General features: G+C 49.9%; 1 protein-coding gene across 8 annotated transcripts in view; it reads left to right on the plus strand.

Moving 5' to 3' along the window:
* Nucleotides 1–24,664, plus strand: part of SCMH1 (Scm polycomb group protein homolog 1) — a 69,559-nt gene that overhangs the window by 36,100 nt on the left and 8,795 nt on the right. For 4 of the 8 annotated variants that reach the window (XM_085081176.1, XM_085081174.1, XM_085081179.1 and 1 more), the window contains 5 exons: nt 13,966–14,198; nt 14,756–14,882; nt 15,896–16,096; nt 16,740–16,925; nt 22,883–23,014. In XM_085081176.1, the coding sequence (XP_084937302.1) occupies nt 13,966–14,198; nt 14,756–14,882; nt 15,896–16,096; nt 16,740–16,925; nt 22,883–23,014 (879 nt within the window). The remainder of the gene's footprint in view (nt 1–13,965; nt 14,199–14,755; nt 14,883–15,895; nt 16,097–16,739; nt 16,926–22,882; nt 23,015–24,664) is intronic. The other 4 variants (XM_085081177.1, XM_085081181.1, XM_085081178.1 and 1 more) reach the window with 3 other exon arrangements.

Below are 24,664 nucleotides of genomic sequence, written 5' to 3' on the forward strand. Positions count from 1 at the left end.
GTATGTCAGGTGTGGTGGGTTGTCCCAGGGGGCAGCTGAGCCCCCCAGCCACTCACTCACTCACTCCTACAGTGGGATGGGTGAGAGAATCAAAAGGATAAAGGGGTGAAAACTGGTTGGTTGAGGTACAGACAGTTGAGCAGGTAAAGCAAAAGCTGCAGGTGCATGGCCAAGTCACTCAGTCACTGCTCCCCACCACAGGCAGCTGATCAGCATCCCCAGGAGAGCTGGGTCCATCCTGGGGGACAGGGACTGGGGACAACAAACACCATCACTCCATCTCCCCTTCTCCCTCCTTCCCCAGCTCTACATGCTGAGCACAGAGCTGTATGGTCTGGGACATCCCTGGGGCAGTGGGGTCCCAGCTGTGCCTCCTCCCAGCTCCTGTGCCCGCAGCCCAATGCTGGCCATGGGAACAGAGCCCAGCCCAGCTGAATGGTGGGGTGCTGTCAGCCCTGCCTTGGGCACAAACCCCAGCACAGTTACTGCAGAAAGTGAACTCCAGCCCAGCCAAACCCAGTGCTTTGGAAAAGCATGCATTTAACTTTTTCTAACCATCTTGCTCCTTGGGAAGCCTGTGGACTCTTAGAGAGGACAGGTCACTGCCATAAGTGGAGAGTGGATTTGGGAAGCTGCTTTGGAGAATCCCTCCCCATTATAAGCAGTGCAGAAAATCAATATTTGGGATCGACCCAAAGAATAAGGATGGCTGTTTAGCTACTTTAAATCATGTCTGGGGAGAAGGAGAGAGGGAGATGCACACAGAAATGGAGGTGCTCCTGCTGAGCTTCAGGGAGACAAAGAGGGAAATAACTGTGATAAAAATCAATGAGAAAAAAGAAGAAAGAGATAAGAGGCTGGTTAATGACTGTAGTTTCCAGGGCCACCTGCCCTCAGCAGGGAGATGGAATGAGGGAAATCCCCCTCAACCAAGGCACAGTTTTGCAGAGAGAAGTGTCTGCCTCTGAATTTCACGGGAAATTTGGGAGTTCACAGCGGATCACAGGCTAGAGGAAAGTTCAGTTCTTTGTACTCAGGGAAGCACACATTGGAAGAGGATCCATGGAAGTTATTTTCCTATCTGAAGTGGTTTGTGGCATGGAGAACTGAGCCCCTGGGGGAAGAGCAACTAAAGCAGGGTCTTCTCATGCAAGGTCTTCTTCTTTGCAAGGAGGCTTCATGCTCTGAGCTCTTCACCTGAGGAGATGATGACTGAAGGGTCTGTCTCCACCAGGTAGAGGCACATGGGCTGGGAAAAGGGCCTGGGCAGGCGGGATTGGGAGTGATTGTGGGCTCATGCCTTCTGGGAATTTCCACAGGATCTGTGTCTTTGCACAAGAAAGGGCTCTTATTTAAACACCAGCTTTAAGTTTTGAAGAAATGCAGGCATTTGTCTAGGGTTTGTGCCACAGTATCAAGAACTTTAGCTGAAATTTGGTTCAAAAAGTGTGAGACCTTTACAGGACCTTCCTACAGCTGAGTGCCAGTGGCTGTGTGCACAATCCCCCCTGTGCTGCTGCTGGGAGATGCTGTGGCTGTGGCATTCTTCCTGGTCTCTTGAAAAGCAGCTTGTTTTCTCCATCCTGAGAAATCCAGATTTAATCCATATCTATGAAAGGACCTTCCCCCCCACACACACACAGACACCTCCTTCTCTGTAACAGTGTCCCTTAAGTCTGCTCCTACATTTCGTGGTACCGCTGGAGGGCAGGGAAATACTGTCACCTTGAACACAAGGATGCAGGCACACACCTGCCCAGGGACACAGGTAAAGCCCTCAGTGTCTGTAACTCGGAAGGTCCCTGTGCCATTCCTCCATTTGGCCTGTGCCCCTGACTGATGCCAAGTTGCTCTGGAGGTCCCTAATGGGTTTGCTACTCCCTGTTCCACCCTTCTGGATGCTCTGTGACAGAGTGAGGGGTGACTCCATGCTGGCTGTGGTAGAGGGGCAGCAGTGAAAGCATTAAGGCTGGGCGGGCAGAGCTGGAAGCAGCTCCAGCGCTGGAATTTGGAGGACTGGAGTTTAGAGGACTGGCACCAGCCCAGCTGGCAGAGAGGCCCCAAGCCCATCCAGGCAGGGCATAGCTAACACAGAGCTCATCTTCCACCACCATGCCAGGGCTGGTGGGAGCTGGCGAGGGCACTGAGGACACTGGTCAGTGCCTGCACAGGTCTGTGTGGGCTGTCAGACCCTGCTCCCTCTGCCTGGGCTCGGCTGCTGCTTCCTCTGCTTGCAGAGCAAGCAAATGTGAATAGTTTTAGACAGTTCCCCTGGGGATAGGCTGAAGGGGAGCTCCGTCCACGCTGGGCTCACAGCCGTGTGTTACCCTGGGACTGGAGCTGTCCTTGGTGGCTGCTGCAGGGCCTCCAGGGGGTTACAAGACGCTGACCCTGAATAAAAGTTCATTAAGTTCTTCATTTCTCACCACCATTGCTGCCATGTGACTTGTTGTTTTACTGCTGTGTCTCCTCAAAGGAAGATGATGATGATCAGCTGCTAGGTTTCCTGCCCAGGGGCAAAGGTAACGTGTATTTTATTATTTACTTCGGATATTGCCTGGTTTCTGTTCCTTCTTCAGGGTAAGAACATAGTGGTGGGGAGAGGAGCCTCATCAGGGGTAGTTGGCAGGGTGACACTCAGGTGAGCTCCTGTGCTTTCCTCCTTGGAGGAGATGGGAGAATATTAATTACTGTCTCTTCAAGACTGAGCTGGGATTTAGAGCTCACACATCAAGCTGGGTGACTCTTTGCATTGCAATGGCTGATTTGGGGGCCACACAGGTGGAGCTTATGCACCAGCAGCGGGAGGAAGGAGAATACACAGAGTTCAGGTTTTTATCCATGAGTGTAACGCACAAACAGCCCTGGTACCTGGGTGGTGCTGCCTCTGAGACTGCTGTTGGAACATCCCAAGAAGAATCTCTTCGGCTGTTTGGAGCACAAAGCCAAGGCTCTTAGCAGTGTCCCTGGCTCAGCTTGGATGGGAGTCCTGGAAATGCATGGGGTTTGGAGGTTTGGGGGCTTGCACAAGGGAGCCCAGCACTGCAGGAGGCTGTGGGATGCTGACAGTGCTTGTGGCTCTGCAAACACCAAATCTGTGGCTCACTGGGAACTATGGTATGTCAGGAACGTGAGGTTACTCTGTGATGTCTTGAGGCTGGCAGGAGCCTCTGAGAAGAGGAACTGACCTGGAAAAAGCAGTTTCTTCTGGTCCCCAGCCTGTCCTTAGTCTCAGTGTCTAGACCTTCCTTGTGTTTTATTCTGAAACGCTTCATATACCAGAGAAACTGGGTTTTGTTCAGGATGTTTCCTTCCATTTTTCACCATGCTTCTTGGCCCAAAATAGGATTTTGGTGTCTCAGGGTGTTACTGAGTCTTGGCAGGAGGTTTCAGCAGGACCCTGGTGTTGGAACCTCTCTCTATTTGGTTAAACAGCATTGGCCATGACTTTGTTCCTGCAGGATCTGTGACCAGTGACAATACTCCTGTTAATGGGGACATGGTGCAAGGCTGTGCCTGTGCAGTCTGGAAGTCTGAGTATTTTAAGGATGGAATTGGACAACCTCAAGGAAGAAGAGCATTCCAGGGCTTTTATTTCTGGGGTGCTAACAGTGCCTGACTTGGGATGTCCTGAGCTGCTTGTTGCACGCAGGGCTGGTGGCTCTGCCCAGCCATCCTCTGCTTCCATGTTTAGAAGCAGAGTGAAGTCAGCTTAAAGTATGCCAAGGGGGACAGTTTGTGTGGGACAGCCACTGGGAGAGCAGAATTTCCCATCAGGATGAAGGGATTTAGACACTCAGGAAGCTTCACTTCAAGGATTTCAGGCTCCACGCCTTGTTTCTGCCTGTCACCATACTCCAGCCTTGGGGACAGAAGCTTGGTCCCTTGTAGGGGTCCTACTCCTGATGTGGGCAAGTAGTGGAGGAGCCAGAATGATCGACCATTCTCCTCTCATTCAGCTCTGTAAAGGCTGCACACGGTGAGTCTCCAGTCCCTTCAGGTTGGAAGGGACCTTAAAGCCCATCCAGTTCCTCCCCCTGTCATGGGCAGGGACACCTTCCACTATCCCAGGTTGCTTCAAGCCCTGTCCAGCCTGGCCTTGGACACTTCCAGGTATGGGGCATCCATTTGTGATGGTTAATGGGCTGCGTGTGATCGGAGCAAGGTAGGTGTATAAGGGAGAAATAGCCCCTTTTTGGTGGGATTTTTGACAGTGACTCTGTGGAAGCAAGCACATTACATCATCTTTTCATGACTTGCTGGGGAGTTTCTTCATTTTTTTGTTTCCTCCTCATTTTTTGGAGAGGGGAAGTGAATGCTTTTGGGCCCAGCTCTGACCCTGGCTCTGGGGAACAAGCCTATGCTGGCAGAGTGTATTTTTATGGAATCCAGGAGCTTCATCCTGAACACACAGCCCCACTTGTTGGAAAGATCAGACCTTTTGCAGCTTGCCATTGTTCTTCTCTTGATCTTTGGTATTTTTATAACTTCTGAACTTTAAAAAAAGAAGTTGGAATAAGCTACACCCACCTAACACTCTCCTCATTCTTTGAGTACTTGTAAGTTGAAGTTATTCTGCTAATATTTAACCCGGAAGCCAAAGCTAAAAAAAGAGATTCAGAGAAGATCAGAACAAGCAGAAACCCCAGGAACAGCCCTGGATAGCCTGAATAGGGCAGGAATACAGAACCATTCTCAGCATGGGGTTTTGGAAACCTAGGGGCAGAAGATGTGATCAGTCAGTGTGGTTGTAGTGGTCTCTTGTGGCACATGCTTTTACTGATGAGTGTCCTTGAGATAGATGGATATAAATAGCAGCAGAGCCATGCAAGCTTCTCAGGGGCTGCAAATCAATGAAGAAAACAAAGCTCTGTCCTGCTGCAGATGTGGCTCAGGTGAGCTTGGGCATGGTGGCTGAGCTGAGGGCTCACCCAGTCTGTGGGCTGGTTGCTCACTAGGATTTGGCTCTGGGATTTTCTCGAGGACCAGACACATCAGCCATCCCTAGTGCTTTTGGCAGTGCCCTGCAAGGACAGGCTTTGCTGTGGCCTCTCTTGAATCATTGAGCCTGGAAGAGCTGCAGTGATGGCTTTCCTGAGGTGGGGAAATCAGCTGATTTATGTTGTCACTGTCTGTGTCAGGACCAAAGATGCCAGCTCTATTCATGTTCGCTCTGCCAAACAGCTCCCGGGGTCACAGGTGGGCTCTTCTATTGCTGCTGGGTACTTCCCATCTGCCCATGGGCACGGCCATGCAGGAGACAGTCTCAGCCAGGCTTTGGGGTAATCAAATTAAGCTTGAAGTTCAGATTTTTACATGATTTTCTTCTGACTTGGGCATTGCCGTTTCTCTTGGAGCTCCCTAATTGCCTCTCTATCTCTTCTTTCACCCACTGGTGCCTCCCTCAGTCAGGAGCTTGAGTTTCAATTCTGGTGATCTGTTTCTCAGGCTGGAGCTGCCCAGCTCACTTCGCATCTCCTTTCTGTAGTTCAGAATCTCTCTTTTAATTCCAAAGCTGCTTCACAGCTGATTAAAAAAACACTGCTACAACAGCTTTATTTTTGCACTGAAGTGCAGATGAGGCTGTGATAGGGGGATCACAGCAAGCAAGAACCCAGGTTGTGCTGCAGCCAGTTTATTTGGAATAAGGTGGTGGGATGGGGACAGGAGAAAAACTGCTGATTTGGGATGAGAAGAGGGTGATTGTAGACAAACGTGGCATTTCCTTGCCCTCTGCATTTGAACCATATGCTGCAGGAGGCTCACTGCAGCTCCTTGTTGTGTGACCTAGGAGCTGCGTGGGAGGAGGAGCCGTACTCCAGACAGGCTGGAGGAGCTGGTGGCTCCTGTGCCAAGGAACATCTGGCTGGTCTTGAGAACTGGACCCAGAGTTAAGTATCTGAGCACTGGAGAAACAAAAAATGATGCACAAAAGAGTGTGAGCCAAGGCCACCAGCTTTGTATAACTGGGCTGCAAAGGTTGCCGGACACTGGCTCCTAGAGGTGAGTGTTTCTCTGAGGGTGATGAGGATACTCGGCAAAAAATAAATAGCAGCTCTGGCTGCAGTCTGGGCTGTGATTCTGCTGAGGGCTGCCTGTGCAATCCACATGTGCACACTCAGTCCCTCGAGCCAGCCCTGCTGTCCAGAACTGCCGTTCTTCTCCACGGTGTAAATGCCTGTGTCAGATCTGTTCCCACCATGATCCTTCTGCTCCTTTGCTTTGTCTTCTGGGAGCTGAAATAGGGGATGGCAGGGAAAAGGAGGGCTGAAAAAGCAGGAATGTGCTGCTCCTCCAAGTTCCAGATGTGTAATTGGCAGCCTGACAGGTTTGTGGCTGGTTGTGCAAATGTTCCACAGCAAATGTGCTGAGACATGAGGGGCTTTGAGCTGCTGTTGAGGGAGAACTTGCTTGGCAGTTCCAGTGGTGGGACAGGAGGCCATTTTCCCTATCCAAGTGCCAGCCTTTGCAGGGTTTGATAGGAAAGATGTGTGACTCATTTCCCCATTCATTTCCTAATCCTACTCAGTGGATACAAAGCAGTTAATTTCTTTGCTGTGTGGGGGAGAAATGAAGACCTGGGTTTAGGACTAAGGAAATCCATGTGCTCAGCACAAAACTGAACGTGACTTTTGCTGAGGACAACACTTTGGGCATCCTTGCTCTGCACAGGCTCTCACTGTGTGTCTCTGATCACAAGCCAGTCACTTGTCTGTGTTTATTTTGCCCTCAGCAGAGCAGTGACGTTGCTGACCCCGGGGCAGTTTGGGAGATATGTCTGTTGTGTGGTACATCCTGATGCTGTGCTGTGTTTCAGAGCACTTCCCCTCACTGAGGAATATCTGCACACAGATGTTTATACTCTCAAAAGCATCAGTAACTGCTAAGTAACAATAAGAGTTACTGCCTCTGAAACAATGCTGGAAACTGATTAAAACGATTAAAAAGATGTTGGATGTTGTGTTGGCAGAAGAGCCAAAGCACTGTGAAGGAACTCTCAAAATGCTGAGTGTGACCAGTGAGTTTTAATAGGACCAGTGAAGGGCAGTGTGGGGGGTCCCAGTGTGCAGCAGGCAATGCACAGCTGAGTCCTGGCTAAAATGTCCCCGGAAAGTCTGGAACTCTGTGGAAGTGACAATCCAGTCATCAGCTGCAGGTTTGGGGGATTTTTGCTTGGTTTGAACCATTAAAATGAGGGTTACTATTCAGTTGCTGACATCCAGTGTTCTGATCTCCCATATTTCCAAAGTGGAAGCTTTCTCCCTGGCTTTCTGGCCACTACTATGCATTGAGGTGCTGTTCTTGTTCAGTGAGCATTGCAGCCCAAGTCCTCCATCCTGAAGGTACAAGAGGCAGCTCAGAGCCCAGCACTGAGCAGCTGAAGGCAGCAGTGAGTTTCTCCACACTCACTGCTATTTATCGATGGGATGGTCAGTTGCTGTATTCTTTCCCTGAAACTCAGTCTCTGCTCATGGCTGCCACAGCCTGCCTGCCCTGGAGGGGTGAATTGTGAGACTTTCTCCCCTCTCATCTCTTCATCAGGTCGCTCATGGATGAGCAGTGTGGATCACAGTGTGTATCCCTGTATTCCCCACATAGCTATCTCTCCTCTGCAGGAATGATTCTTTGCCCCGACCTCTTGTAATTCTTGATTTATCCCTATAGAAACCTTTCTTCTTATCCCATGGCTCTGGAGGTTTTTTAAAATCCTTTTGTGAGGATCTTGGAGGCAGGTGGGCTATGTCACATCCTTCCACGTGGTCTCTGGCCATGCCAGACCCCTCCATGTTTCTGTTGCAGTAGCTGGACTGACACTGCCCGAAGGGCTCGGATTCCTCTTGGGGGCCATGTTATTGACTAAAGCATCCGTTTTGTTTTGGAAAACATTTCAGCACATGCACTTGGTGCTTGGCTAGAATTACCTGCTTGAATTTAGCATCTGTCTGGGTGAATAGAACAGACTGACATGCACCAAGGGCAGCCTTGGCAAGGGAGAAGTCTCTTGGGTTCCAAGTTCTGGTGTTTAGTTGTGTATGCAGACCCTGTAGATCTACAATAGGGTTTTTGTCTTCAGCTCCAGTAGCACTGACTGCAGTCTCCAGCTCTTTTCCACATCTTCATGTGTGGTTCTAGTCAGGAATGGGACACTTGGGCTGTTTTGGAGTGTTGTTACTGCTCTAGCACTTGCAGCAGAAGTCACTGAAGCTCGGTCTGTCATGTGCTGCCCAACACCTCTGAGATGTGGTGCGAGGTGCTGGAAACACCTGCCAAGGCTTGCAGGATCCCTGCTGTGCTGCTGCAGAGAGCACTGGGTGTAATTGCCAGTATGGTTTAGGGCACATGGGAATGCTGCTGTGAGACTGAAATATGAGATTTGTCCAAAGAGCAAACAGCAGTCACTGGTATCACTGTGACTCTTGAGACCTTTTATTTTGATAAATAAAACAACTGGAAAAACAAATAAAATAACCATTAAAAATGGCACACCTTGTTCCAGGGGGATGTGCAGTGGCATCTGCAGTGACGGAGCTCATCCGAGTGCATGCCAACAATCAGGAAAATTGCTGCTCCAGACCTTTCAGATTTCTAAGCCTTTAAGAAACGGGATACTGATGACAAAAGACATTACAATGCAACCTCACTGTCAGGATGAGCAGGATAGGGAGTTTTGGGGTCTATGGGTTTGTGTATCCTTGTGAGCTACTGTGTAACCTCTGGCCAGAGGATCAGTGGATAAAAGAACCTCGTTTCAGTAGTCAAAACCTGCAACTAGACAAATCATGCGTAAAAAGAAAGTGTATCTTTGGGAGAAGAGAGACCTGATCATGAGAACAGGTAGAACATGCCAAATCCTGCAATATTTGGATCCTCTCACTTTGTTACTGTGTTGGATATCTCCTCTGATCTCAGCCTTAGCTCAAGCAGGTGTTTCAGGCTGGAGAGCAGGAATCCTTGCAGGAAATACTGAATTATCAGAATAATTGCCTTCTCACCTTCAAATTCCAGGATTTGGAGTCTTGTTCTTAATCCCTGTCTTTGCAAGGAGCCCATGTCTCCCACCCATGCTCCAACCCTTTCTCCTGTGTTGTGTCTCCCATGTCTGCTGAGAGCTCAGGACAATCCAGATTTGGAGCCCTATTAGGGCCTGTGTTTCTGTCCCAGTCCTACTCATGGTGGTCAGTGATGGTAGTCTCCGCTTTGGGAAGAATCACGGGGCTTTGAAGCTTTCACATTTTACTCTGAAACAAGCACTAAGCTCCAGTTCCTGTCCAGCTCCAGCCTTCAGGATGTCTAGGATTAAAATGCCTCATTCCGGGAAGGATTCAGCAAGATCTCAACAAGATTTCTGCTCTCTGGCAAATTCGCTTGTCTTAAGTGTGTCTCTTTAACCCATCTCTTTGAGTGCTCCTTCTACCCATGCAGTGCTGAAGATGGGGCAAGGGACAGTGAGCACCAGAGGACCACTGGAGGAATGGCCTGCAGGATATCCTGTCGGCGGGGCTTTGGAATGGGTACGAGTGGTGTGCTCAGGCTGCTCAGAAACCCCCCTGTGCTTCAGGACACTGCAGGGGCCATTGCTGGCATCTCCAGCTGCAGGTGCCATGTATCAGCTGATGGGGTATTTTGGCATAAGAAATAGAGCCTGAAATCAGGAATTCTCTGTCAAGTCTCTTTGTTTCTGCAGAAAGTTCAGAACTTGTTTAAATGAATCCTTCAGTGATGAATAACACCATCAGTTGGGCCCAACTTCTCTTTGGCTCTGAGTTCAGCCATGTTTGATCCTGCATCCTCAGGGTGATGTTTCTCACTGTGCCAAATGGATTCAATACCAGCCAGCCCAGCAAGGAGCCAGCGCCCTCCTCTGTGTCTGCCATTGTCCTGGATGCCTGTGTGACCCAAAACAAGACAGTTCAGCCAGCAGAAAACTTCCAATGATTAGCTTTCTGTCCCCTTAATGAGCTGAAATAACCATGAGTTTAGATCACGGAATAATTCAGGTCAGAAGGGATCTCAGGGCTGCATGGCTCAACACCAAAGCAAGGCCAGCTTTGGATTTGATAAGATTGCTCGTAGCTCAGGTGAGCACCAAAACTAGCATGGAGAGATGCAGCTTTACTCAGCAACAGCAAACTGTTGATTTTTTAATAAGAGAGCCACACTGATTTTCTGAAAATGTGGCTCCTCTCAGTGGCTTGTGAAAGGAAGAAGACAATGGGGATGTTTCTGGCAGCTGCTAACTGTTGGGCTTACACTGTCACCAGCTGAATCACAGAATATCCAGAGCTGGAAGGGACCCACAGGGATCATCCAGTCCAACCCCTGGCCCTGCACAGACCCCCCAACAATGCCACCCTGTGCATCCCTGGCAGTGCTGTCCAAATGCTCCTGGAGCTCTGACAGCCTCAGGCTGTGCCCATTCCCTGGGGAGCCTGGGCAGTGCCCAGCACCTTCTGGGGGAAGAACCTTTCCCTGATCTCCAGCCTGACCTGCCCTGGGCAGTTCCCTGCTCCAGCCATTCTCCAGCTCCTGTCCTGTCCCATGGAGCAGAGCTCAGAGCTGTCCTTGGGAGGAGTTGCAGCCCCTGCTGAGCTCTGCCCTCAGTCTCCTCTGCTCCAGCTGAACACACCAAGTGCCCTTGGCTGCTCCTTATGTGGCAGTTCCTGACCCTTCAGCATCTTCGTGGCCCTTCTTTTGACATTCTTTAATAGCTTTAAATCCTTAATAATAAAGATACAATAATAATATGATGCAGTAAATGGATGCTTTTGCCAGTTAAAGGAGATATGGGCAGTGGTTGGAGCTCTGAGATAATTCTGCTGGCTGGACGCAGGCAGGGCTGAGTGCTGGGTACTGATCCCTCCACAGCAATCCCATGTTTCTGAAGCACATCTGCCTGACAGCAGGGGCTGAAATCCTGCAGGAAAATAACAGGCACCTGAAAAGAAAATTCAGGCTCCTTTAGGAAGCACGCAGTCAGTGGAAGTGATGTCTCATGGATGAGGCACAGTGTGGCCAGCTGTAACCCTGTGTTTTGGGGCCTGCACTGTTGATGTGCAATTGCAGCTGGTGGGAGAACTCTGCTCTGGAGCTCTTGGTGTCTCCTCCTCACATAGCTCAGTGCATCTGGTAGGGCAAGAGAAATTAATTAGCATAGGCTGGTGTTTGCTCAGATTCTGGTTCAAATCCAGCAAAAAGCCAAGCAAGTCTGCTGGATCATAGGACGATAAGACCTCATTTCATTAAATCACTCTGGGTCAGAAAAATGTCTGTGCATTGCATCAGTCTGATGGAATCAGCCCCAGGGAAAACACCAGTGTCTGTCCAGGGCTGTGCTCAGCAGTACTGCTGGGCACAACACCAATCTAGGTCACAGTCCATGTGTTTCTGTCCTGAGCTGGCTGCCCATTTGGATGTCATTTAGTTTGGGTGAACAGCCTCCCTTGTTGTGGCAGCTCCCCCATCCCTGCAGGAGCTGTGGCTGTAGCATGGACCAGGGATGTGCTGCCAGGGGCAGAGGCACACAGGGAACTCCTCTGGGTGGCTGAATGACATTAGATGTCCCATTATGGGTTCTGCATGCACCCAGTTATGGGCTTTTATTGCCCAAATCCCAAAACCAATTCTTCAAGACTGGCAAATTACCAATACCTGTGTTGTCTTTACAGCCGAAGTGGCAACAGAGTTTTCTTGCATTTATTTCACCAAAAGATGAAATAATTTCATTTGATGAAAAAGATGAAATCATGAAGTCATAAAATTATACAGTGAAAGCTTGCACCCCAGGTGTTCATCTGACAGCAGTCTCCTTTTCCCTGGCACTGGGTTCCCAGTGATGTGGTCCCACCCTGGGAGCAAAGGGTGCAGTCCATCTGCTCTGCCTACTGCATCCCACCTTCCCAAATACACCATTTCTGTGGGTTTGTTACTAGTAAACCTGAGAACATGGATTTGCTTCACAGCTTGTCTGTAGAATTCTCAATTTCTCCTCCAGGTTAGATAAACCTCATTGTGGCACAGCTTGGTTTAGACACTGAGCATTGTGCAGATCTCAAATGAAATGCTCCCCACCCTGGCTTCCACATGCCTTCGATGTTTAACAGTGTCTTTGAAGTATTAAAAGTTTTAGAATCATGGAATCATGGAATGGTGGGGGTTGGAATGGACCTTAAACCCCATCCTATTCCACCCCATGCCATGGCAGGGATGCCTTCCACTGTCCCAGGCTGCTCCAAGCCCCATCCAACCTGGCCTTGGACACTTCCAGGGATGGAGCAGCCACAGCTTCTCTGGGCAAACTGTTCCATTTTATCTGTGTTTATCCTTGTTCTGTCAACTTGTGGGATTTAATAAATGGTTTAATACAAACACTTCTCTGCTGAGATCAGTCACTGCACACCTGAGGCTAGATGCCCCATGATTCCATGATCAGCACCTGCCTTACGTGTGCCATTCCTCCCTGCAGTTCAGTGCCAGATGTCACCTGGAGCAGGTGACACTCCTGGAATACCATCAGCTGTAAGAACCGCCTGAGCTATCATATTCATTTTCTTACCAGCAAAATACTCTTGCTGTTAATATTAACAGCTCAGACAAGGATTAGTAAAACCCTGTTTCTCCCACATTTCCTGTGTCTGCCTGACACAAAAAAGTCTTTACTTGGGAAGTCAGATACATCCTAAAAGAATGTGTGCTTCTTCCGAGCTTCTGATACTGAATGCACAAAAGCAAGAAAATAAATTTTAAATCAAACATTTCCCTGCCCACATGGCAAGTAGAATGGGGCTGGATTCTGGATGCACCATGTTATTTGGGGAAGAGACCCTAAAGATCATCTCGTCCCACCACCTGCCATTGCAGGGACACCTTCCACTATCCCAAGCCGCATCCAACTTGGCCTTGAACACCTTCAGGGATGGGGCAGCCATAACTTCATTGTGCCAGAGGAATGAGTCCTTGCTCGCAGTAACTGCTTATAAAATCCTCATTAAAGAAACCTTGAAAATCTCTCTGTATGCCCACATTTGTGCCATCCTGCTATCAGTCTTCTGTTGCACCATTTCCATGGCCAAGATTTTTTTCCTTCACCACAAAGCCCCACAGTTCAAACGTGTTTGGTTGGGTTTTTTTCTAATTCCTTGCCCCTATATTGAATATATGTTGAGGTCCTAAAGATCACTCAGCAGTATTCAAAATCTGGGAGGGTTTGGGTTTATTTCTTTATAGCAGAAATTTAAAACTAAAGGAAATACTGGTCTGCTATACTGGGCCAGCTCATCTCTAGCCTTTAGCAGGCTTGGGAACGATGATTGACCAAATTTAGGGGATTTGTGGGCAAGTCTACCAGAAGCATGGTTTTGTCATGGAAAGAATGAGAAGATAAGAAGGAACAGACTTGCCTCTGGCAGTGCATAAGAGGAGCAGGGCAGCTGGTCCAGCTGAACTCAGCTGTTGATCAGGACCAGGAGCAGTAATCCTTGCAGGCAGCAAGGATGGAGCTGGTCCCTTCCACTGCAGTTTGCTGGAAGTTTAGGGACAGAACAAATTTGACATCAGCCTTGAGAGAGGGGATTTCCAGTGTTCACAGCCCTGGCTCTGTGACTGTCAGACGGGTCAGATCCCTCCCTAAGAATGCTCTCAGAGCATTTTCCATGGTTGTTGGCAGGTCACCACTCGCAGAAGGAAGAGCTGTAGCTGCCAGTTATTTTCAAGAAGGAAGGTATGACTGTAAGCATGATCGTTCTGGAGTTCAGCCCATCCAGGTTAAGCCCCAGTGTCCCCCAGCTCGAGTGCTGAGCTGGGGATCCATGTGTTTGGTTTTTATTCTGGCATGGAGAGCAGTCCCCCCACCCAGGGACCTGGGAGTATTCCAGGTTTTTCCATGTGATACTGTATAAAGATGGAGGCTGCTCTTGTTTTGATTCTCACCTGATTTAATTACATTTGCTTTTTCTCTTTTTATTTCAGTTGTGATTCCAAAGAGCCCTTTACCTGCCTCCGAAGTAAACTCGGAGAAACATAGCATGCACAGTAGCACAAAGACTGTTTTGGGGCATCAACAAGGGCAAAGGCGTCGCAAAACAGGGAAGAAGCGTGGTCGAACGACCAAAGCGCTAATCCACCACCCCATGCCTACACCCTCCAAGTCAGTGGAGCCTTTGAAATTCCCCAGAAAGAGAGGCCCCAAGCCTGGCAGTAAGGTAAAAGCTGATGCTGATGCAGGCGGGTGAACAGCAGGTGCTGCAGGTCCTGCCATGGGATGGTGCATGCGTGTGTTTGTGCACGTTTGTCTCAGCCTCTGGCTGTATGACTGCAGCAAGTAGGAGACTGGAGGGCTATGTGGGCTGGGAGCATCCTGAGAGTCCAGCCCCAGAGCTGTAGAGAATGTCTGTGTCCTAAAGATCATTTCCATCAAGAATCCATGTCTTTGGAAGTGCATTGGCTATGGAGTAGCATGGCAGATGCTGGGAGCATGACAGGATGGCCAAAGGGTAGAATAAGCTCTCCCGTCCATTGTGTGTGGCTAGTCTGAGTCAAACGGAGGTGGCAGATCCCAGGCTTGTTATTTTTCAGGATTGTGGTTTGTAAAATATACACATGTTGATTACTAGGTTCTTGAGACACCCCGTCATCACCATCAGAAATGTGTCATGTTCCACAGTGCCTTGTCTGTTGGATGCAGAGGAGAGAGTGTAGTTATCATGGGTGGTAAAGGAGAGCAGGGGTAAAAGGAGAAATATCTCCTCTTTTTCTGCAGAGGAAACCTAGGACATTGCTGAACCCCGCACCCACCTCTCCAACAACCAGTACCCCAGAGCCAGACACAAGCACTGTGCCCCAGGACGCTGCTACAATCCCCAGCTCTGCCATGCAGGCTCCCACAGGTAAGGAGGGTCTTGGACCACATTCTTGACAGGATTGCACAATTAGGAACTGCAGCAGGCAGACAGCAACACCCCAAGAGAGTCCCATTTCTTCCTAAGCCTGTAAACTAGCCATCCTTACCACTCCAGAAAGGCTGGCCTGAGAGAGGCACATGAGTGTAGATCAGCTGTTTATCACTCAGTCCATTTGGACATAATGAAGTAGGAAGATTGCAAGCCCACCTGTTGAGTGCAGGGACCCCTTTCCCCTGCATGCTGGTGACTCCACAGCTCTCCAGGGACACTTGTTATGGCACATTGTGCCCGGGGGCAGTCGGGTTTGCAGCACTCCTTGTGAGCCCTGAGCATGAGATGTCCTACATCGTGCCAGGCACAGCTGCTGGAGCTGCACAAGGGGCACGGGAGTTGCTGACGACTGTGATCTGTCAGCTCCAGCCAGGATATCGAGGCACACAGGGACAGGAGGGAATAGGGGAGGAGGAGGAGCAGCAGTGACAAGTGTATGCGCTGCTACAGCTGAGGATGAATCTGGCCAGAAAAGCCTAATGCAAAACTGCTCTTGACATGTTGGGTCAAGCACTGGGTATGGGCTGAGCCTTCTGTTTCCCCAGAATGTAGTTGGCCAATTTTCAGAGGAACGTAAAGAAGCCAGTTTCCCTAAAAAGAAAACAGTGTGGGAACCCCTAGAAAGTGGGGGCTGCATTCTTTCTTCCCCTCTGAACATCACAGCCACCTTACCTGGCTGGCATGGAAACCACAGCCTGACTACAGGTGAGAGAGCATGGGAGAAACAGCAAGTTTGGAAGGTGAACGTGAAGGCAGGAAGATTTTGGAGGCAATTCCCCTCTAGAAGCGGCTGTGCTGTGAGGATGCAGTCAGGCACTTGTGGTGGATTCCACTTTGTGAGCAATTGGACAGTCTTAAAATCTCAGCATCTCTCAGGCTGGATTTTAGGCATCTGTTTCTTGCTTTCTTGAGTGGGTTAATGGCAAACACATTTCTCATCTTGGCAGTTTGCATTTACTTGAACAAGAACGGCAGCACTGGGCCCCACCTAGACAAGAAGAAAGTTCAGCAGCTGCCAGACCATTTTGGACCAGCTCGAGCTTCTGTTGTCCTGCAGCAAGCAGTACAGGCCTGCATTGATTGCGCTTATCATCAGAAAACAGTCTTCTCCTTCTTAAAACAAGGCCACGGGGGAGAGGTCATCTCAGGTGAGAACAGGCCCGCAGCACTTTGCCTCCAGAGAGGTCATTGCAAGAATTCTCTCGTTGGAAGATGTCTGTCCTGAAGCTCGGTGCCGCCACAGGCCAGGGGCAGACAGAAGAGTTCTGTCTTCTCTTTCTTGCCACACATCTGTGTCAGTGAAGCAACAGCTGACGGCTGACTCAGAGCGGAGCAGTTCCCATGGCCTGCGGGCACAGCTGCTGGAGTAGGCAGTGCTCAGTCCTGGCATCAGCCTGGGCAGCAATCCTGCCCCATCGACCGGCCCCCTGCACTGCCCCAGCCCTGGGAGGAGCCACAACAGGGGGGATTCCACAACTCCTCACGGAAAGACAAGAAATACCCCAGGTTTTCATTTTCCTTTGAGCCCGTGCGTAGCCGGATCTGGGAGCGCGGGCCCCTCCTCGAATCCTTCCCGTTCCCTCGGACGCAGCTCCCTGGCGCTGCCGCCCCGGCCCCGTGCTGCGTGCAGCAGGCTGGTCCTGGCCTGCCCCGACAGCGGAAGGCAGTGGCGTTGTTGGCTCTAGACACCCCGCGATGCTGAGATACAGGAGCTGGCTGTGCGGCCCTGGGCGTAGCCTCCCGCCTTTGTGGGGGGTTCACGTGTTGGGCTCTGTTTGTTTCTGTCTCCAGCTGTGTTTGATCGGGAACAGCACACTCTGAACCTGCCAGCAGTAAACAGTATCACCTACGTCCTCCGCTTCCTGGAGAAGCTCTGCCACAATCTGCGCAGTGACAACCTCTTTGGGAACCAGCCTTTCACTCAGAACAGCCACATGCAGCGCTCACACGAGTACGACCACGACAGGTATCTACCAGGTAGGAGCTGGGACGGGGGCGGCGCTGTAGGGACCCAGGTTCTCCGTGTCTTAACCCAGATTTTATCTCTATCTCCAGAGGCAGGCTCCTGTTCCAGAGCCCTCTCGCAGGGTTCATTACATCACACCTAGTGTCGTGCACATGCCCTCAGGGCTCTTGTTGTGCAGGATTCCAGTTGCATTTTCTGCCTGTCAGTTTGGTTTCCATCTCCACTGTAGGTTTCCGCTCATCCGTGCTGTCTCCTTGTCTTCTCTCCTCTCCTGTTCCCCAGTCCTTCCCACTTCCTGTAATCTGATTATGGTGATTTCATACAGCTAGGAATTCAGGTGAAAGACTGCATGAGAAGGGAGAATGGTAACACGCAGGACATAAACTGTAATTAGAAATTAATTAAAGCAGAGCGGTTTCCACACTGGCCATGGATCTACTGCCAGCAGCCAGGGCATCCAGCCCTCAGTGACAGCGTGGCCTGTTCAGGGGTCATTCTCATGCAACAATCTGAGGCAGAGGTGGTTTTGTTTTCTTTGGCATGGCATTGAAGCAGCTCACCCCAGCAAGACAGTTCATGCCACAGTGCAGATTGTCAGGCTGCAAAACTGCTCTGAAGCAGAAGCAGTGAAAAACAAGCCCAGTAGTTCCCCCACAGTGCTGGGCAGTGGCAGCAAGCCTGGGGTGATGACTGTCCCTCAGGCTGTCTGGGGGCTCTGAAAGAGCTCCTGCTCCAGGAATGTCAGTCGTGGAGAGGATCAAAGCTGTCTGCACCCTCTTAGGTGCTTGACAAGTGCTGATCTCGCCTGTCTAGCTTTCTTCCCCCTCTAGTCAGCAAATAGCTCTTGTGTTCTTTGAGGTCTTTCCAAACTTAATCCTTTGCATAATTATGGCTCTGACAAGAAAAGCAAAAGTTGTATGAATGTAAAAGGATGGGCACTTAGGAAGAACTGTTTAAGAAGTTGCTAATCGTGAGGTGCAGGGGCTACAGCCAAGTGCCAAAGGGTCTCCATTCATTGCACCTCACAAAGCACCTTAGGCAGAGTCTAGAGAGAGAGAGGATCTTCCCATCCTCTGCTTCCTCCAGGGCTGAGCAGAGCCTTGCTGGAGCCAGCAGGGCCAGGAGCAAAAGCCATGCTGTGCTGTGAGAAGAGGAACTGTAGGAAATGCAAGGACAGGAGCAGCATGAACTAGTTGCTGGGACTGGAAGCTGTCCCCTGAGGAGCTCTGAAATAGAAGAAATCCCCATGTTTCAGTGTGGAGGTATCCTGTCATCATGAGACAGAGCAAAACAGAGTGGGAGGGAAAGCACCCAGCTCTGGGCATGGATGAGAGGGTCTTGTAGCTCACACAAAGTTTAAAACCTCCATGAGAGGTCTGTGCCTAGAATAGGGCTGTTGGGCAGGGTGGGAAAGTGTAAATCAGAATTCAGGGAAACTCAGGCAGAGCACCAGATCTGACATGATGCTGAGACCTGCCCATCCTGAACTCTGATTCAGAGTTGTTTGCAGCAGTTAAAGAAAAATTACCCACAGTCAGAGGAGTGACAGCACTTAGTCCTGCAGTTCATTCTGATGTCTCAGAGCTTGTTGGGCATCTGCTCATGGTAACACCTTTATCAGGCACCTGAAAGAACGTGGTAAACTTTGTTATCTACACATTACAGTGGCTTCTGGTGAGGTTGGGGAAACAGTACTAGTGATTTTGGGAGGTTTGGGCTGGTCATGGAGGAATGAGGGTGCAATACATCCTTAAATTACACTAGGTGTCAAGGCTGCTGTGGTCTCACCTTCAGTTCTGCATGTCCTGCCTTGTTTCCTCTCCACTACAGGAATGTATTGTATGGGGCTGGTTCTTCCAGTAAAAGGCCACTGGTTAGAACAGGGAGCTGCTCTCAGTTGCCAGAACAAACTGGCTTTGCAGGAGCACCCCTGTGGGTGCCATGGAGAATTGGTGTGTGTGCGTGGGGCAGAGGGAAGGTCTGCAGCAGCCCCCAGGTCAGCAGTGTGCTGCCATTCTGCCTTACTGAGTGAATGGAAACCAGGGACTCAGACTGAGTTGTACATCAGGAGCAGCAGTTTGCAGGGAACTGGGAAGCTGATTGCTGTTCACAGCAACATGAGCATGATGTGACCTGGAGCCATCTGAAAACACGGGACTGGAGAGACCTTCTGGACCACTGAGCCCTGGCTCCTACTGTTACAGCACCACAGCACATGGTGTTCCTTGGATTAACTCTGGAGTTGCAGATTTTGCTTTTCCACTGGAGACTACTCCAAAGTTTTTTGCTGAGTTTTTAGAAGCTATGTTTTACTTTCCAACCAAATTTATTCTTGGGCAACTTGGTATCTTTGTCTCCTGGTCTTAATATTTTCATTTAGCTTATCTTGGTTCTCTTTCTTTTGGACATAGTTGGAGAGCAGTTGTATCCCTCAGAGGAGTTCATCTTTTGGGTGCTCTCTGCTTTCCTCAGCCAGTGTTGGTTTGACTTAAACATCATGGGGTGGCCAGAATGCCACCCTGCGTGCTGTGTAGGAGTTCATGAGGACCTGGTGCCACAGTACTGGCACCACCATGGTCACAGAAGATGTCTCTGCAGCCACTTTTAGGCACTGTGTCCTTCTAGCAGGTGATGATCAACCTGTCCTGGTCACATATCCCATTCTTCTCATCCACTGTTGTCACCTGCAGATCCCCAGCTCATGGGACAGTGCTTCAAGTGCACATCTGGATTTGGCTACTGGATTTTCCTCCTTGCTGGTTCTTGGTTCTATATGTATCCTTCTTCCCTGATTTTCCCCTACTTTGTCTGGCCTGACATGGGAAGACATCAGCAGATTTCATCAGTAAATCTCTAAAATTTCTGCCAAAGTTATTAATACAGTTATTAAATGACTCTGGGCTCACGGCTGATGCTTAAGCAGATTCATTTGCAGTTGCTCCCCAGTCTCATGTTCCCTCTCAGTGCACTGCCAACAGCTTTTCCTATCAAATTAGATTTCTGTGCATAGAGCAAGGCTTCTGGTAATTCATATTCTCTGTCTCAACTGGTGGCTCTCTATATCTAACATCTTGCTGAATTCCAGGTAAATGAGGTTGATTTGTCTTCCATCATGTGATAGATCAGCATTTCCCCATCACAGGGAGGCTGTTGGGTCAGTCTCCTCTAACGAACACCAGCCATAGAATGTGCCATGTGTATTACCTGCCCCTTCTTTCAGAGCCTGCCACAAGCCTTGTGGTGCTGTTGAGGTCAGACATGGACATTTTGTTGTAAAAATCATTTTTTCACCTTCTTTTTCAAATGTTGGCACCACATTTCAAGTCACTCTGTGTAGTGTGTTGCTGAGTGCTGTTTGAATTTACTGCAGCAGGCCCAGAGTTTGAGGTGCGCTGTCATTCTTGGCTTCCTCTGCACCCTCACATCTCCAGTTTGAGGACATTGAGTTGTTTGACTTGATCAATAATGGGTATTTTCATTCCTGTCCTGTTTCTTTTACCCTTAGAGCCTTGCCCCCAGTGTTTAGCATAGTTGCAGCTGGAAGTGAATCATGGAATGATTTGGGTTGGAAGGAACCAAAATGCATCCCCTCCCACCCCCTGCCATGGCAGGGACACCTTCCACTATCCCTGGTTGCTCCAAGCCCTGTCCAGCCTGGCCTTGGACACTTCCAGGGATCCAGGGGCAGCCACAGCTTCTTTGGACAACCTGTGCCAGGGCCCCCCCAACCTTACAGGGAAGAGTTTCTTCCATATATCCAGTCTAAATCTACCATCTTCCAGCTTAAAAGTGCACTGAATGCTGGTGGAGGTCACAGGTGCATCAGCACCTGAGCCAGGTGTGTTGGTGTGCTCTACAGCCAGGGAGGAGGTGCCAGTGCAGTCAGTGCAAGGTACAGTGTCTTAAAGTAAGAGCCCTGAGTGGCTTTGCCCTGACAAGATGAGGTGACTGATGGTCACTGCTCATGAAGGTTTCCATCCCCATGGCCTCGGGATGGCCCACAGCACCATCCAGGCATGGCAGGTGAGCTGCTCTTCTCCCACCAGCCTCCCAAGTCAGGGGCAGTAAAATATCCCTCCCATCTGTCCTGTCACTTGGAGACAAGGACAGCCCTTTTTCCTTTTCTCTCAGTCCTTACCTTTCTGCACAGTGTCCCCTCACTCCATTCCCCTGTGCTCATTCCTTCTGTAGCTGAAACACAGGCCTGTCTTTGCCTTTGCACTGTCTCAAAACACAGAATGAGTTAAAAACCTCCCTTCATCCCTGCACTCCCCATCCTCTGAGATGCACAGCTCCATGCTGAGCAGGGCCTTTTTATCCAAGTAAATGATCTGCTTGTTCTCAACATCCTTCTCAAAGTGAGCATTTATCCACTGAGATTTCGGGTCCTTCCCTCTCAGATTATTTCCTCTTTGATGATACACATTCATGAGGTTTATAGGATCTTTGAACTGAAGGTATTTTCTTTTTATTTCTGATGATCGGAGTGCAGCTCTGTCTGCTTCTGTTACTCCATTTCTTTATTTTCTTGAAACTTGTCCTTTCAAAGCAGAATTCTATTTTTGGTTTATCCCCCCATTAATTTACACTGATCTCATTTCTGATTCCCAGGATGAACTTCTATAACCTGACCTGCTGTGTTTGCATTACTTTTAGTGTCAACCACTTTACAAAAAATAACCTAAACCAAAACCTGATGAAACCTTTGTAAGGCATCACCTTGTGTTGTGTTTCTGGGGCTGTTGGGTGAAGAAGGCTGTGCAAGCTGACACAGGGATATCCAGAGACATTGCCAAGAGCATGTGTTCCCCTCTCTGTCTGGGTAGCAAATGTTTCTTACAGGGACTTGTCTTGAGGATGGAAATCGGTTTTCCAGCAATGCTACAGTATTTTTTGGTCATACTCCTATGGAGTCCCAGGGCCTCAATGCAAGCAGCTTGTCTTTTGTTTCCCTGAAGGATATTGATAGAACAGGTACCTTCTCTACCTTTGTGTTTCTCCTTGATCAACTCACCCGTGCCTGTCTGATGCTTCCTCCCACCCATACCTCCGTTTGTTGGGCATTTTGCATCTCCCTTGGTGTCAGTCCCTTCAGTCCCTGCCGTACCTGTTGCCCCTCCTGCACCTGTTCCTGCCCTGTGCCAGCTGTTGGGGCTGCTCTGGGCTGGTGTCAGTTCCTGGCATTTGTGTCAGAGCGTTTGCCCCCTCTGTGCCCTCACACGGGAACACTGTGGGCTCTCCAGTGTCACCTGTGCTCGGGGTGGCTGGAAGGGCCCAGCTGGGAGCTGGTGGCCCATGTTGGCAGGGGGTGGCTGGAGGGTCACCTCAGCTGGGACATGGTCTGCCACCCCTGTGTTGCTCGCCTGGCTGCTGTCCCCATCAGTGTCAGTGCTTCCATCCTGTGTTCCTCCACCCTCTGATGCCGTGTGTGCAGAGACGACGCAGCCCATCCCAACATCCCATCTGCTGCGTAGGATATGGAGAGTCCCATCTTTGGGATGTGTTTAGAGAGGAGCAGCAGTAACAGCACCTGGGGGTCCATGGGGTGTGATTGCAAATTGGAGTAGGGTTTAATCCAGCACTGTGTATGGTACAGAGGGTTTGCACATAATCCACGGACTGTTTGCCAGTCATCCAAGGGCTACATGCATCTACAAGGTGACTAGTGGGATGAGCAGGAATTGTGCAGGATGAGCCAAGGCGTAGAACGAGGAGAAATGGAATTAAGTCGGAGGTGATACCTGGGTAAAAGATGTCTGAAATTCTCTGTTAATTTTCTCACCACCCTTTTTGTCTGATAAAACCTGCAAACTCTGCTCTGCTGACCCCTGCCAGATGTGCTGGATTGCAGCTTGAACAAGTGGTGGCTGCCCAGGCTGGTGATGCACGCAGGGCTCAGGGGACACTGGAACGACTGCATTTCCCAGGACGTCTCCACTCCTAAAGAGGGCTTGTTCTCTTTTCCTAGACAGAAGCAGTTCGTTAGACGGCTCTCTGCAGGGACCAGGCCGGGGTACAAAGCGCTATTCCCAAGATTCCCCTCCATACAGTGCTCCTCTCTCCCCCAAGTTACCAAAGAATGACCGTCACCCTTTGGAAGGTGAGCAGAGCGTCTCTTCCTAAAGCTGGCTGTTCCCAGCACCCTGTCCCAGCTGCAGCAGGGCGAGATCTGCTGTGCCCAACCGAGCCGTGCTTCAGGGAGCTGCTTGGCTTGTCCCTGGCGTGGGTTGTGCTTGGTGTTCAAAGGGGAGTGGATGAGCTGCTCTGTGTTGAGGCACGTTCCCTGTGCAGATGTGTCAGGCATGTAGAATGCAGCAGGAATTCCTTCTAACCCTGACAGTTATCATCTCACACCATATAATCTGGTTTAGCTTCCATTGCTGTGCATAGGATTAACAGTGCTCAAACTGCCAGCTGCCCCAGTCAATCTGCCCCTGGATTTTTCCCTGAGGGTTTGCTGCAGTCTGTTGTACAAATGCTGATGTCCAGCTCTACAGCTAAGAACTTGCTGCACTCTCCCAGGTTCTCATCTTGTTCCTCAAGAGTCCTCCCTAAAACAGCCAGGGAGTCTCACTGGCTCCACCAGCTCAGCCACATAATTTCTATCCCACACTGCTGCTCCTTCCCAGAGTCTCTTGGGGTACCCCTGGTGCAGATGAGCTGGGCCACGTTCCCAACAGCAGCTGCGGGAATGTCCTCTTTGGTGTGTGATCCACAGGTGTCCCTTGCATGCACAGGTGGGAGATTTCCAGAAGGTCCAGATAGCTTGAGGACTCCCTGAACTGAGTAAACTTCAGTAAATACACTTCTTCTTTTGTTCTGAATTGCAAACCCTTCATAATGCAGACTGGAGATTTAACCTTACTGAGGCCTTTTAATTAATAGATGGTGAAATCTGCCAAGGTGTTAGTCACAATTCTTTGTGACGTATCCCTGGAAAGTTGCTGGGGACTCCTGGATGGGCTCACAGTTCAGTGGCTTGGTGCTCTGTTGCTGTCCCTTTAGCATCCCCATTTCCCTGGTTTTGCTGGGGTTCCTAATCCCAGGTGTGAGTGCCCAGCCTGCCACTACTGTGGGTAATTTTGGTTTCCATCCATCACTGTGTCCTGTGCTCTGCAGGATCACTGACCCTGTATCTAAGCACAGCTGGTCTGAGCTTGCACCCTGTGACAGGTTGCCCAGAGAAGCAACCATCCCTGGCTGCCCCATCCCTGGGAGTGTCCAAGGCCAGGTTGAGTGACGTATTCCCTGGGACAGTGGAAGGTGTTGCTGCCCATGGCAGGGCGTGGGGCTGGATGGGCTTTGAGGTTCCTCCCAACCCAAACCATTCCATGATTCTATGATGGACACTTTATAGTGGCCTCATTATCTGCAGTGATTAAAACTGTAGGTTCGTCACAGAGCTGAAGTGAGGACAGAGGTAGTGTGTGGCACTGTCTCATCTATTGAGACAGTCAAAATACTGACAGGTCAAAAATTGTTCCCTGAGGCCCCTTTTGTTTTTCACCTCCAAAGACACATCTGTGCTGGTCTCCTTGATTCCCCCTGCTGCATCAGCCACTGCACTTGGGTACCCATTGGCACAGCCCAGACCCTCCTCCTCCCCCAGCAGGAGGTGACACACAGTGTTCAGCCTGTTCCTGAAGCACTGGATTGCTCCAAAGGTTCAGATGCCTTGGTTGGGTTGTGAATATTGCACGCTGTATTGTCAGTGAAGAGAGAAGGCTTCCATAATGGGTAGTTCCAAGGC

The sequence above is a fragment of the Lichenostomus cassidix genome, chromosome 23 (assembly GCF_008360975.1).
Source record: "Lichenostomus cassidix isolate B80296 chromosome 23, HeHo_3.0, whole genome shotgun sequence".
In the NCBI taxonomy this organism is placed as follows: domain Eukaryota; kingdom Metazoa; phylum Chordata; class Aves; order Passeriformes; family Meliphagidae; genus Lichenostomus; species Lichenostomus cassidix.